Genomic DNA, 12,961 nt, shown 5'->3' on the forward strand with positions numbered 1-12,961 from the left:
AATTTTTTAAAAAAAAGTCTCTTTAATACGAAAGTTGTGCACGTTATGAAAGAAGATATTCACACAAAATTAATACGTTCAGTGTATGAATCAGTAGTTTCATTCGTAATGTGTTTAAATATTAAAAGTTGACTAAATAAATAACTGTAAATTCATTGAATGAATGATTGAAGGGAGTCTTCAACTCTTACAGGTGACTCTTAAAAAATAAAAGCAAACTAAACATAACATATTGTCCCCTTTCGTTATGAATTTTGATAGGATAAAGTCTTGCTCTCGTAGCATCATAATGTATCAATGAGTCATTTTGCACAAATTTTATTAAGTATAATGTCATTCAGCTACACAAATGTCATAATTTAAACTTTTAGAAAGTACTATACATATCCTGTCAAAACAGTTGTGCACAGTTAACTTGTATTACATTGCAGAGCCAGTGGTTTTTCTCTTCTCTGGTATGCAAGCACAAATCTTGTGTAGCATATGTAATAGGGAAATTATGTAATTTTTGCATTCAGTGTTATTTCCCTTTTTATAGATGGATACTGGAAGAGCTCTGCTCCACTCGTGTCATCTGGAATTCAGTTTTCATTTGCAGAAGTTGAACTGCTTTCAAGAACAGTCTCTGTGATCGAAATTAGAGATTTAAACAAAATGAAGCTAAAAGAACAAGGTGTAAATGATTGTTGGAAGTTTTTCCACTTGGTTATACTATAAATTAAAGATGCCAAGAAATTATATACTTGGTTTAATCCTTTATCGAAGTGTAAGTAAACATGTTTGCGCCTTAACTATTTTCAGGACTGGGGCAATTTGTATATAGAAGCTTATGACTTCGCATCACTTGCCTTAGTATCCCATAATGCAAAGCACATAGCCTTACGGGTATGTATAATGCTATGCATTATGGGAAGGGTCACTGCCGAGACCAGGTAGCAATCCTCACGGACATTATACATATGCACAAGGATATGGGCTTTGCATTATGGGATACTAAAGCAAGTGATGTGAATTCATAAGCTACTATATACGAGTTGCCCCAGTCCTGAAAATAGTTTAGGTGCAAACTTGTTTGCTTACTCTTGGATAAAAGATTAAACCAAGTATATAATTTCATGGTATCTTTAATTTATGTGTAAATGATTGTATTATGTGATTTAGTGAGGTAAATAAATATATCAGAACTTTGAGTGAAGTTGCCATTTTAATTGGTAACCAGTGGGAAAATAGTTAAATAGAATATAGAAGTCCCTTAAATGATATAAGATTCTATGCCCTAAAAAAAAAAGGCAGAAAAGATTGTGCTATGTATTTAACATAGCACATAGTGCTACCACTATGTTGGATAAAAAGAAAAGACGGGCACAAAAGCACCATCATCAAATACTCAAGAAAATACCCTGAAGTGAATCCCTGGCAATATAAGTTTGCCTCGGCAAAGCAGGAGGGCTCAGCTAGTCATCTATATGAATCACCTTATGAAGGAAAGTGGCATTATGCCTGATATCCAAATAGGAGATATTCAACTCAGCTATTTACTTTATGCAGATGATGTTGTGCTCCTAAACAAATTGGTTGGAAGTTTATTTTCCACTTGGTTAGACTATAATAAATTTAGTTTGATCCTTTATCCAAATGTAAGCAAACAAAGTTTGCGCCTGAAGTATCTTCAGGACTGAGGCAACTCGTAGTAAAGGTGGACCAAGCTCTCATCACTCCTCATGAGAGCTTGGTCCACCTTTACTACAAGTTGCCTCAGTCCTGAAGATACTTCAGACACAAACTTTGTTTGCTTACACTTGGATAAAGGATTAAACTAAATTTATTATTATATACTAAACAAATCCAGGAGAAGAGTGCAGATTCCCTAACTAAATTGAATAGCAGCTGTTTTTTTTTTCCTAGCAACAAATGCTTGATTTATATTACCATACCATCTTGCTTAGCTCGGCACACTGATGATTGAATGCTAATTATCTTCACAAAAATTCTCCAAAAAAACTTATTCTCCATTGAGCATGCAGCTCATATTTTCATAATTTATTTCCAAGTTGCATATATTTGTTACAGCAGTTAATCAATTTAGTCGAAGAGTCCTGAAAACTTGTACATGATTTATTTTGGAGTATATTATCATCTGCATAAAGTAAAAAGCTGAGTTGAATATCTTTTCTTATCTTGATAACAGATTTAATGTCTTTTTCTCTTGTAATGTGAGCTTTCAGATGATGAATAACTGGAAATCGTGTAAGTTCTTGTATACTGGTTTTACATCAAACCATCCCGTATATCCTTCATTTCTAACTGCTGGCTTACAACTTCATGACATGTTATATATTCTTCTGTACAATCTTCCATTTACACCATACAATGCCAGCCTGGTTGGCCGAGTGGTTAGTGCATCCACTCTCCAGCCAAGAGGCTGCAGGTTCGAATCCTGCAACTGGAATGGATGTTTGTGATTGTCTTTGAAAATACTAGTGGTGGTTGGTGGTAGATGGCATTGGTGTAGGTGATGAAGGTAGTTGCGGTTGGTGGAGACGGAGAGTTGTAGAGTAGGTGCCCTCCCTCGATGAGTCTTTGGACTCCCTGGAGGTGTTGCATAATAATAATTAGTATTTTGATCGGGTTTTTTGGCACCTTATTTTATGAATTTTCCAGATCTACAAAACTTATACGAATGTTTGTTTTTTCCTGATTTTTTGAACTATTTGTCTTCAAGTAAACAATCTCATTCTGCAACTCCTATTTGGAATTATTCACTTTGTCCTCTTAACCTCTTTCAGTAGAAACAATCTTATGCCATCTGTGCAGTTTTACATCCTTATTATAGATGTTACCTGGAATTCACCCCTCTGATTAAAGCAATATTGTTCATCTGTTCCATTCCGGTACCTTTTTACATTGAGATGAACATACATGACAACTTTTTTCTGCTTCCAATACTGAAATATACTCATTATTGCAAAGTACATTTCCTCCTGGGAGCCTCCATAGCTCAGTCAGTATAGACAAAAACCCTTTGGTCGGAAAGACCTGGTTTCAATTCCCATCCAAGACATGAGGAACCGTGGTAAACAAGTGATAAAAAAACACAAAGCACAGTGGTAAAAAACACTCAACAAGCATACAGTCAGGAATACACTATATCTGAAGTAGAAAAAAGCCATCAAAGGCTTGAAATGTGGAAAGGCAGCAGGAGTAGATGATATTCAACCAGAAATGCTGAAATATGGTGTTATAAAAGTCTTACAGTGGCTGCACTGCATAGCTCCGAAAGCCTGGACAGAGGGACGAATTCCCGATGATTGGAGTAGAGCTCTAATAGTACCCATATATAAAAAGGGAAATAAAACTGAATGTGAGAATTACAGAGGTATTTCCCTACTGAGTGTTCCTGGCAAGATCTATGCAAGTATTCTTGAGAAACGGTCGAGAAGAATTGTGGAAGAAAAGCTTGGTGAAGAACAAGCTGTATTCAGGCCAAATAGAGGCTGTCAGGATCAGATCTTCACTTTACGACAAATAGTTGAGAAAGCATGGGAATATAACAAAGATCTGTATTTAACTTTTGTCGATCTAGTAAAAGCATTATATCAAGCAATACTTAGTCTTTATTTGAGTTGTAAGTCAGCAGTTAGAATTGAAGGAAGTACAGGAAGATTGTTTAATGTTAAATCTGGTGTGAGACAAGGATGTACATTATCCCCTCTGTTATTCGTTATCTATATGGATCACATTATGAAGGAAATTCGTTTAAACATGATATCAGAATTGGAGATATTAATGTATGCTCTTTGCTTTATGCGGACAATGTTATACTTCTAAATAAATCTGCTACAAGTTTGCAAGATTCCCTGACTAAATTGAATAACTGTTGTAATAGATATGGTATGAAGGTCAGCAATAAAAAGACAAAGACAATGAAAACAGGTAGAGTTGTTAAAAATGTCAACTGCGTTGTGAACGGGGAACATTTGGAACAAGTAAAACATTTCAGCTACTTAGGCACGAATTTTAGTGAAGATGGTATATTAAATATGGAAATAGTCAACAAATCAACAACGCTGGTATGACAGGAAGTCAATTGAATAAATTCATATGGAATAAGAGAGAAATTAGTTGGAACACTAAATTAGCTGTATAGAAGACAGTGTTCAAACCAGTTTTAACTTATGGATCTGAGACTGGGTCAGAAGTAAAACACTTGACCAAAGACTAGAGACCGCAGATATGAGAGTCCTGAGAAAGATTAGAGCTGTGAACAGATGGCATCAATGGCAATATCATATTAAAAACGAGGATATTAGGAAAGAACTTGATATTGTCAGCATCCAGGAATGTGTTAGCAGAGCTAATCTCAGGTGGTATGGTCACGTGAACAGAATGGGCGAGGAAAGATTAGCAAAACAAGTGTTCTCTGCCAGGTTGGCAGCAAAACGACCCAGAGGAAGACCAAGATATAGGTGGATTGATACGGTACAAAGTGCCTTAGATGATAGAAATATAAGATCTGATAATGTTGGAGTCTTGACAAGTAACAGACTGATTTGGAGGAAAATTGTAGATAGGAAGTTAGTAATGATGTAAATTTTTCATGTAGTACTATCATTTCCTGTACACCCCTTGAGGGTACATGTCAGGAAATTGATGATGACGATGACACGAGGAACCTTTATCTGGTCTCTTTCTACTAAAGGTGAGTTAGCTGACCTCATACAACTTCATGACATGAAGTTGTATGAGTCCAGCTATTTATGTAAAAATCCCCTACCTCCTCATACAGAGGTAGAGGATTTTTTCACCCAGAAACTCAGGTTTTTCATCCCCCAGAACAGGCAAACTGGCCTCAGTGAATACACCCAACTACAGACATGGGACACACCAGGAGGCATAGGGCTAACCACCTTATGCTTAAGACAGTTGTGGTTGCAAAGTTTACAGTTAAAGAACCTCGGTGGCTCGTGAAAAAGCTTTAGACAAGACATTTCCTCCTGGATATTTTCTACCTATTCTCTCATTTAATAATTTTTGAAAGTACTCAGCTCAGATCACTGGAGATCTTTATCTCTAGTTTTTTTTTATGGATCTGTAATTTCCTTTATTGTGCACATTCTTCCACTTCTAAGCTTTTACAACATTTTGCCACTCATATTCGCCTTTTCATATTATTTTATTTTTTTTTTTAATGTAGAGCTTTGCTTGTATATTTTTCTTTGCATTTTCTAAGGGTGCTGACAAACTTTCAGTATGACTTGTTTTCTGTACTATTCCTCCTTTCTGGACTGCTTCTTTAGCTTCTTGAGTGCACTAGGAAGTTCTGATATTGCCAGTATTTTCAGATAATTCCACATCTTTTTGTGACTGAATCAGTCCGTGTTTTCTTCTGATTTCCCACTAGATCTCAAAAGTTAAGTTCTTGTTTTCAAACTCTTTTCACATTATCCAGTAATGTTTGTATATGTGAGATTTTTCTTAATCTCTGAAATCTGCTTGGTTTCAAATGAAGTAAAGCATAATGAAACAGATTTATAACTATAGAGAGTTGAAATAGCATACATTGTTGGTTATGTTGAGAACTGTTATACAAATCCCAGTTTTAGGATATTTATAGTTAGGATTAGGACACTAAGGGAGGGTTATGAATCATTTCTGCATGTTGAAATTAGGTCTAATCAGAAGACTAGACCATCTATGAAGGATGTGACAATTATATTCCTTGAATAGCCTCATATTATCACAAGTCGAGCAGGACAGTGTATCTATGTATGTTTGCACATGTCTGTGTTATTGCCTTCAGTTATATTAAAACATTCGAGCCAGCAGTCAACAAGCTGTAGTAAAGTTTGGTGGAAAAATGAACAAATAGAATATAGAACAGCTTAGAAACAGTGAGAAAGGTTTTGTTTTGACTGGGGATTTGGGAAAGAGAAGCATTTCTGCAAAGCTGATTCTGTGAATTTCGAGTAAAGATCAAAAGCAGTGGTGTTTGTGATTGTTGTTCTGATCTTTTTTTTTTCATATTATATCTTAGATATAATATGAAAAATCTTAGATTTTTTGATAGTTCTTACTATTGATGTAACTTAATCATATCTTAGATGTTTTTGATAGTTTTTACTATTGATGTAACTTAATCTTGTATCTTTCACATGTCTGTGAAAAATAAGATGACATAGGATGAAGTAAAAGAACAATTCCTGAAGGCTAAAATACCAGGATGTTTAAATTCAGCTATATAGAAAAATAAAGATCTAACAAAAGTAAGAATATAAATCAGTGGTTGAACCAATATTGGCATGTAGGGAAAAAAGAATGGAAACATCAAAAATATAACAGATAAATGCAACATTCAAAATGAAAACATTATGAAAAATATTTAATAAAACAAAATTTGATAGTGTAAAAAATGAAAAGATGTATGAAGAATGTCAGGTACAAGCCATAAATGCATAGATAAAAAAAAAAGAGAAGATCTGAATGAAATCAGCATATTAAAAGGATGGAACCAAAAAGAATAAACTAGCATGAACCAGCAGCTTAGACACAGCTGGCAAGGTTACATGAAGCTTTTCATAAGAAGAGACTCAAACATCATCCGTTATGTGCCCCCTTACACATGATGCATTAGCTGTTTGTGAGTTTCCACCTAAAAAATCGATCACAAAATTGGATCACCCTCCACATTCACCACACTTAATCCCTTGCAACATTTGGCTGTTTCCAAAATTGAAGAATGCCTTGAAAGGTGCAGATTTTCTGACTTTCAATGTCATGTGATGACATCGTCTAAATGCATTGTTGCATAAGGGGATTACTTTGAAGGTGAAAGTATCTACTAATCTTCTGGTAAGGAAATATAGTTTTTGTGCGCATTCTGGCAATTTTTCACACCTTGTATTCATTGCTATAATGCTGTGTTATAAAATATTTCTTTTTCTAGCTTAGAGATTTGCCCTTCTGACCTCTCCATGCATATGTGAATTAATGATCATGTAATATAATTCTATAATTCAAAAAATAGTTTTGAAATTATCAGTTGTGGGATTATGGCATATTAATGTAATTCTGATTTTGAATCAGAAGCTAATTTAAATTTCTTTTCATAGATGCTATAGATATTATTAATAGACACATCCAGAAGTATGGATTTCCTGCATCATACGATCCTAGTCCTATGATGCGAAATATTAGAAATTTATTATTAGCTGCAGCAGAAAAAGGAAGTGTAGAAAATACACATAGACTGTTTGAGGAAATTGTACTAAAGCATAATATACCACCTTCATCCATTATACTTGGACCTTTGGTTGAGGCGCATTTAGTTAAGTAAGTTTAATTATTATTACAATATAAAAGGTTAATATATGTTAACTTGAGATTTAATAATTGCATCTCTTATAAATTCATATAATTGAAACCATGGTAATCTGCAAGAGAAGAAATTAGAAAATTATTATTTTTTGAGAAATCCTTATATAAAAAGACCTTAATTTGCACCACTGAGTTTTTTTTTAAAAAAAAGATAAAATGATTATCATTGTAGTCAAGTTTTGTCATCATCATCAAATTCCTGACGTTTATCCTCAAGGAGTGTACATGATAGGATAGCACTACATGAAAACTTTACATCATTACTAACTTCCTACCTACAATTTTCTGCCAAATCAATCTGTTACCTGTCAAAGCTACAGCATTGTCAGATCTTATATTTATATATCTATCTTCTAAGGCACTTTTTACTCTATCAATCCACCTATATCTTGGTTTTCCTCTGGGTCTTTTTCCTGGCAACTTGGCAGAAAAATGTTATTTGGCTCATCTTTCCTTGCCCATTCTGTTTAAGTGACCATGCCACCTGAGATTAGCTCTGCTAACGCATTCCTGGATGCTGACAATGTCAAGTTCTTTCCTAATATCCTCATTTTTAATATGATATTCCCATTCATGCCATCTGTTCATGCCCCTAATCTTTCTCAGGACTCTCATATCTGCGGTCTCTAGTCTTTGGTCAAGTGTTTTTCTTCTGACCCAGCTCTCAGATCCATAAGTAAAAATTGGTTTGAACACTGTCTTGTATACAGCTAATTTAGTGTTTTGACTAATTTCTCTCTTATTCCATATAAATCTATTCAGTTGACTTCCTAACTTCTTCCGGGGTGCTTAAGGGTCAAAGCTGTATAACTGAGAGGAGACCTCCACATAGCCTTTAAAGGAATGCAGAGAACCTACCAGGGCTTCTCACCTAATGTCCAATCATCACCTTCTCGTGGTATCTGCCTGGATACTGAACGAATAAGGATGGGCTGGCAATTTGGGATTTAGCCGACCAAATTCTATTCTTATTGGCTTAAACCAATATACAAAATGATGGTACAACATGACAAAATTTCATGCCCACTGGGGCATCATCCGGTTAAACAAGGCCCCCCATTGTTTTCGCCGGGAAACCAGGATGAACAGCAAAAAGTCAGCTACTGGAACAAATCTGAAAACACACCCCAACTCAACATCACCAGAGTTAAAGATCAGTACTATCAACATAAGAAACCTGAATGGCAAAGAAACGGAGCTAGCTGAGGAATTAGATAAGTACCAGATCGGCATAATAGGATTGACTGAAACAAAAAAGACAAAAACTGGTGAGATCTTGCTGAGCAATAAAAACAAAATGATATATTCAGGTAATAATGACAATCAAGGAAAAGAAGGAGTAGCCATAGTATTCAACACTAAATACAAGGCTAATCTTCTTGAATGGCAGACAGTCTCAAATAGAGTGATTTGGGCAAATATGAGAATGGGGAACTGGACAATGAGACTTATTTGTGCCTATGGTCCCACAGAAGGTTCTCCTAAGGTAGAAGTGGAAGAATTTTTTGAGACTTTAGAAAAAGCAACTGACACAATGAAAAAGGAAAAGTGGTCCTTGTTGGGGATCTAAATAGCAGAGTAGGTAATGATTGTCAGGCATACAAAATATTTTGGGAAAATTTGGAGAAAAGAGCAAAGCTAATAATAATGGCACCTGTTGGATTTCTGCTCAGGACATGGACTGGTTATTACTAACACCATGTTCCAACATAAAAATATGCACAAATTCACATGGCGAGAAGAGGCAAGGAATAAGAAAAATCTCAATGACTATGTTATTGTTGATAGCAATGTTTTCTCCCTGGTGCAGGACACCAGAGTGTACAGAGGATTTGAAATTGGAAGTGATCACTATTTAGTCTTGAGCAGGATAAAATTGAATTTCATATTGAAAAGAATAACATCTAAGAAAGTTTTAAAGCAAATAAAAGTTGAGCATCTTTCAGATGTGAACTGTAGACAAAAATACACAAATATTATTAAAGAAAAAATGAAAGAGTTTGAGAACAGGAACCAAACCTTGGAGATTCAGTGGCAAGCTTTGAAGAAAACCCTGATTGATTCAACCAGAGAGGCATGTGGTGAGGTTGTGTGAAAGGATGGCAAAATCAGAACTCCATGGTGGACACAGGAAGTTAAAGAGACAGTGAAGGAAAAGCATATCAAATGTTCCTGGCAAATAAGTCAGCTTGTGCTCTTAGAGAATACAGAGACAAATGTAAGAAAGCTAAGCACTGTGTAAAACTAGCTAAACAAAAGTCATTGGAGGACATTGACAAGAACATAGAAAATAAATATCAAGAAGATGGAAAGATATTCTGGAGGTTGTTGAAGAAGCTTAGAAATGGAGGAAAGTGTGCAGTAAAAGGAGTTAGAGATGATAAAAGTGACATGAAAACTGGATAAAAAGATATCCTTGAAATATGGAGTAATTATTACTTCGAAAAATTGCTAAATGAACCAAGCAGTGATAGCCTGTGGCAACCCGTATGTAAGCACTGCAACACTACAGCACCCCCAAGGAAAAAAATGAAAAATTAAATTTTGTTTGTGTTATTATAAATAATAACAATGCTTACAACATTATATAAATGCAGTACAACATGTTAAAGGTTACAGCTTATGTTTTGACATTGATTCAATAGTTAATAATTGGAATTGTTCGATTAACGCTTTAGATTACGAAACAAATGCACTGTGATCTAACGCCCATATTCGTTTGCTCTTGTCGTTACACGTTACGTCATTCCCAACTGCAACTGCTTAAATGGCAGTGTATTTTTAGTAAATTTACGCGCCTTATTTCTGTGAGATATGAAACGTTTATTATTGGTGCGTGTGCCTGGTGAACTATTTTTTGTAAATCTTATTTTATTTTGTTAAAATAACAAAAACAAATTAAGATTTACAAAAAATTCCTGGCAAATAAGTCAGCTAGTGCTCTTAGAGAATACAGAGACAAATGTAAGGGAGCTAAACAAAAGTCATGGGGGACTTTGGCAAGAATATAAGGAATACAAGATTAAAAGGAGTTAGAGATGATAAAGGTGACATGAAAACTGTAGAAAAAGTATTCTTCAAGTATGGAGTAATTACTTCGAGAAATTGCTAAATGAAACAAGCAGTGATAGCACAGTGGTAAAAGACTCAACAGACATACTGTCAGTTATACATATCCATACTTGAAGTAAAAAAAGCCATCAATGGTTGAAATGTGTAAAGGCATCAGGAGCAGATGATATTCAACCAGTAATGCTGAAGTATGGTGGTATAAAAGTCTTACAGTGGCTGCACTGCATAGTTCAGAAGGCCTGGACAGAGGGACGAATTCCTGATGATTGGAGTAGAGCTCTATTAGTACCCATATATAAAAAGGGAAATAAAACTGAATGTGAGAATTACAGAGGTATTTCCCAACTGAGTGTTCCTGATAAGATTTATGCCAGTATACTTGAGAAACAGTTGAGAAGAATTATGAAAGAAAAGCTTTGTGATGAACAAGCTCGATTCAGGCCAAATAGAGGCTGTCAGGATCAGATCTTCACTTTACGACAAATAGTCGAGAAATCATAGGAATATAACAAAGATCTGTATTTAAGTTTTGTCGATCCGGAAAAGGCATATGACAAGTTGCCAAGAGACATGCTATTCAATACACTACAATTATATGGTGTCAACGGGGTATTATATCAAGCAATACTTAGTCATTATTTGAGTTGCAAGTCAGCAGTTAGAATTGAAGGAAGTACACGAAGATGGTTTAATGTTAAATCTGGTGTGAGACAAGGATGTACATTATTCCCTCTGTTATTCATTATCTATATGGATCACATTATGAAGGAAAGTGGTATTAAACATGATATCAGAATTTGAGATGTTAATGTCAGCTGTTTGATTTATGCAGACGATGTTATACTTCTAAATAAATCCGCTGCAAGTTTGCAAGGTTCTCTGACTAAATTGAATAACTGTTGTAATAGATATGGTATGAAGGTCAGCGATAAAAAGACAAAGACAATGAAAATAGGTAGAATTATTGAAAATGTCAACTGTGTTGTGAACGGGGAACCTGTGGAACAAGTAAAACATTTCAGTTACTTAGACACGATTTTTAGTTAAGATGGTAAATTAAATATGGAAATAGACAACAGAATCAACAAAGTTGGTATGGTAGGAAGTCAACTGAATAAATTCATGTGGAATAAGAGAGAAATTAGTCGGAACACTAAATTAGCTGTATACAAGACAGTGTTCAAACCAGTTTTAACTTATGAATCTGAGAGCTGGGTCAGAAGTAAAACACTTGACCAAAGACTAGAGACCCGCAGATATGAGAGTCCTGAGAAAGATTAGAGCCGTGAACAGATGGCATCAATGGCAATATCATATTAAAAACGAGGATATTAGGAAAGAACTAGATATTGTCAGCATCCAGGTTTGGGTAAGCAGAGCTAATCTCGGGTGGTATGTCACTTAAACAGAATGGGCGAAGAAAGATTAGCAAAACAAGTGTTTTGCTAATCTTTCTCTGCCAGGTTGGCAGGAAAGCAACCCAGAGGAAAACCAAGATATAGGTGGATTGATACGGTACAAAGTGCCTCAGACTATAGAAATATAAGATCTGATAATGTTGGAGTCATGACAAGTAACAGACTGATTTGGAGGAAAATTGTAGATAGGAAGTTAGTAATGATGTAAATTTTTCATGTAGTACTATCATATCCTGTACACCCTGTGAGGGTACATGTCAGGAACATGATGATGATGACTTCTTACCATACCAGCTTTGTTGATTCTGTTGTCTATTTCCATATTTAATTTACCATCCTCACTAAAAATCATGTGTAAGTAACTGAAATGTTTTACTTGTTCTATAGGTTGTCCATTCACAATGCAGCTGATATTTTCAATGCTTCTGCCTATTTTCATTATCTTTGTCTTGTTATTGCTGACCTTCTTACCATATCTATCACAACAGGTATTAGTTTAGTCAGAGAAAATCTTGCAGACTTGTACTGGATTTATTTAGAAGTATAACATCATTTACATAAAGCAAAGAGTTGACATCAACATCTCCAATTTTAATAGCAAATTTAATACCACTTTCCTTCATAATGTGATCCATATAGATAATGAATAACAGAGGTGATAATATACATCCGTGTCTGACACCAGATTTAACATTAAACCATCTCCCTGTACTTCCTTCAATTCTAACTGCTGAGTTACAAATATTACAAATAAAACTAAGGATTGCTTATATAATGATCCGCTGACACCATACAACTGTAACATTTTGAATCGCTTCTCTGTCTTGGTACCTTATCATGTGCTTTTTTCAGATCTACAAAACTTAAAAACAGATCTTTGTTATATTCCCATGATTTTTCAACTATTTGTCGTAAAGTGAATATCTGATCCTAACAGCTTCTATTTGGCCTGAATCCAGCTTGTTCCTCACCAAGCTTCTCTTCCACAATCCTTCTCAACCGTTTCTCAAGTATACTGGCATAAATCTTACCAGGAACACTCAGTAGAGGCACGATTTTTACATATCCATACTTGAATGGATATTCAAGTATGGATA

The 12,961-nt window shown here is 35.0% G+C and overlaps 1 protein-coding gene across 1 annotated transcript in view; it reads left to right on the forward strand.

Moving 5' to 3' along the window:
- LOC150102216 (leucine-rich PPR motif-containing protein, mitochondrial-like) overlaps positions 1 to 12,961 on the forward strand; it is a 394,112-nt gene that overhangs the window by 245,425 nt on the left and 135,726 nt on the right. The window contains exon 24 of the mRNA XM_090399109.1: positions 7,110 to 7,329. Within this exon, the coding sequence (XP_090255235.1) occupies positions 7,110 to 7,329 (220 nt within the window). The remainder of the gene's footprint in view (positions 1 to 7,109; positions 7,330 to 12,961) is intronic.

Source organism: Typopeltis vanoorti, chromosome 10, assembly GCF_054136105.1.
Source record: "Typopeltis vanoorti isolate ZY-2024b chromosome 10, IOZ_Tvanoo_1.0, whole genome shotgun sequence".
In the NCBI taxonomy this organism is placed as follows: Eukaryota; Metazoa; Arthropoda; class Arachnida; order Uropygi; family Thelyphonidae; genus Typopeltis; species Typopeltis vanoorti.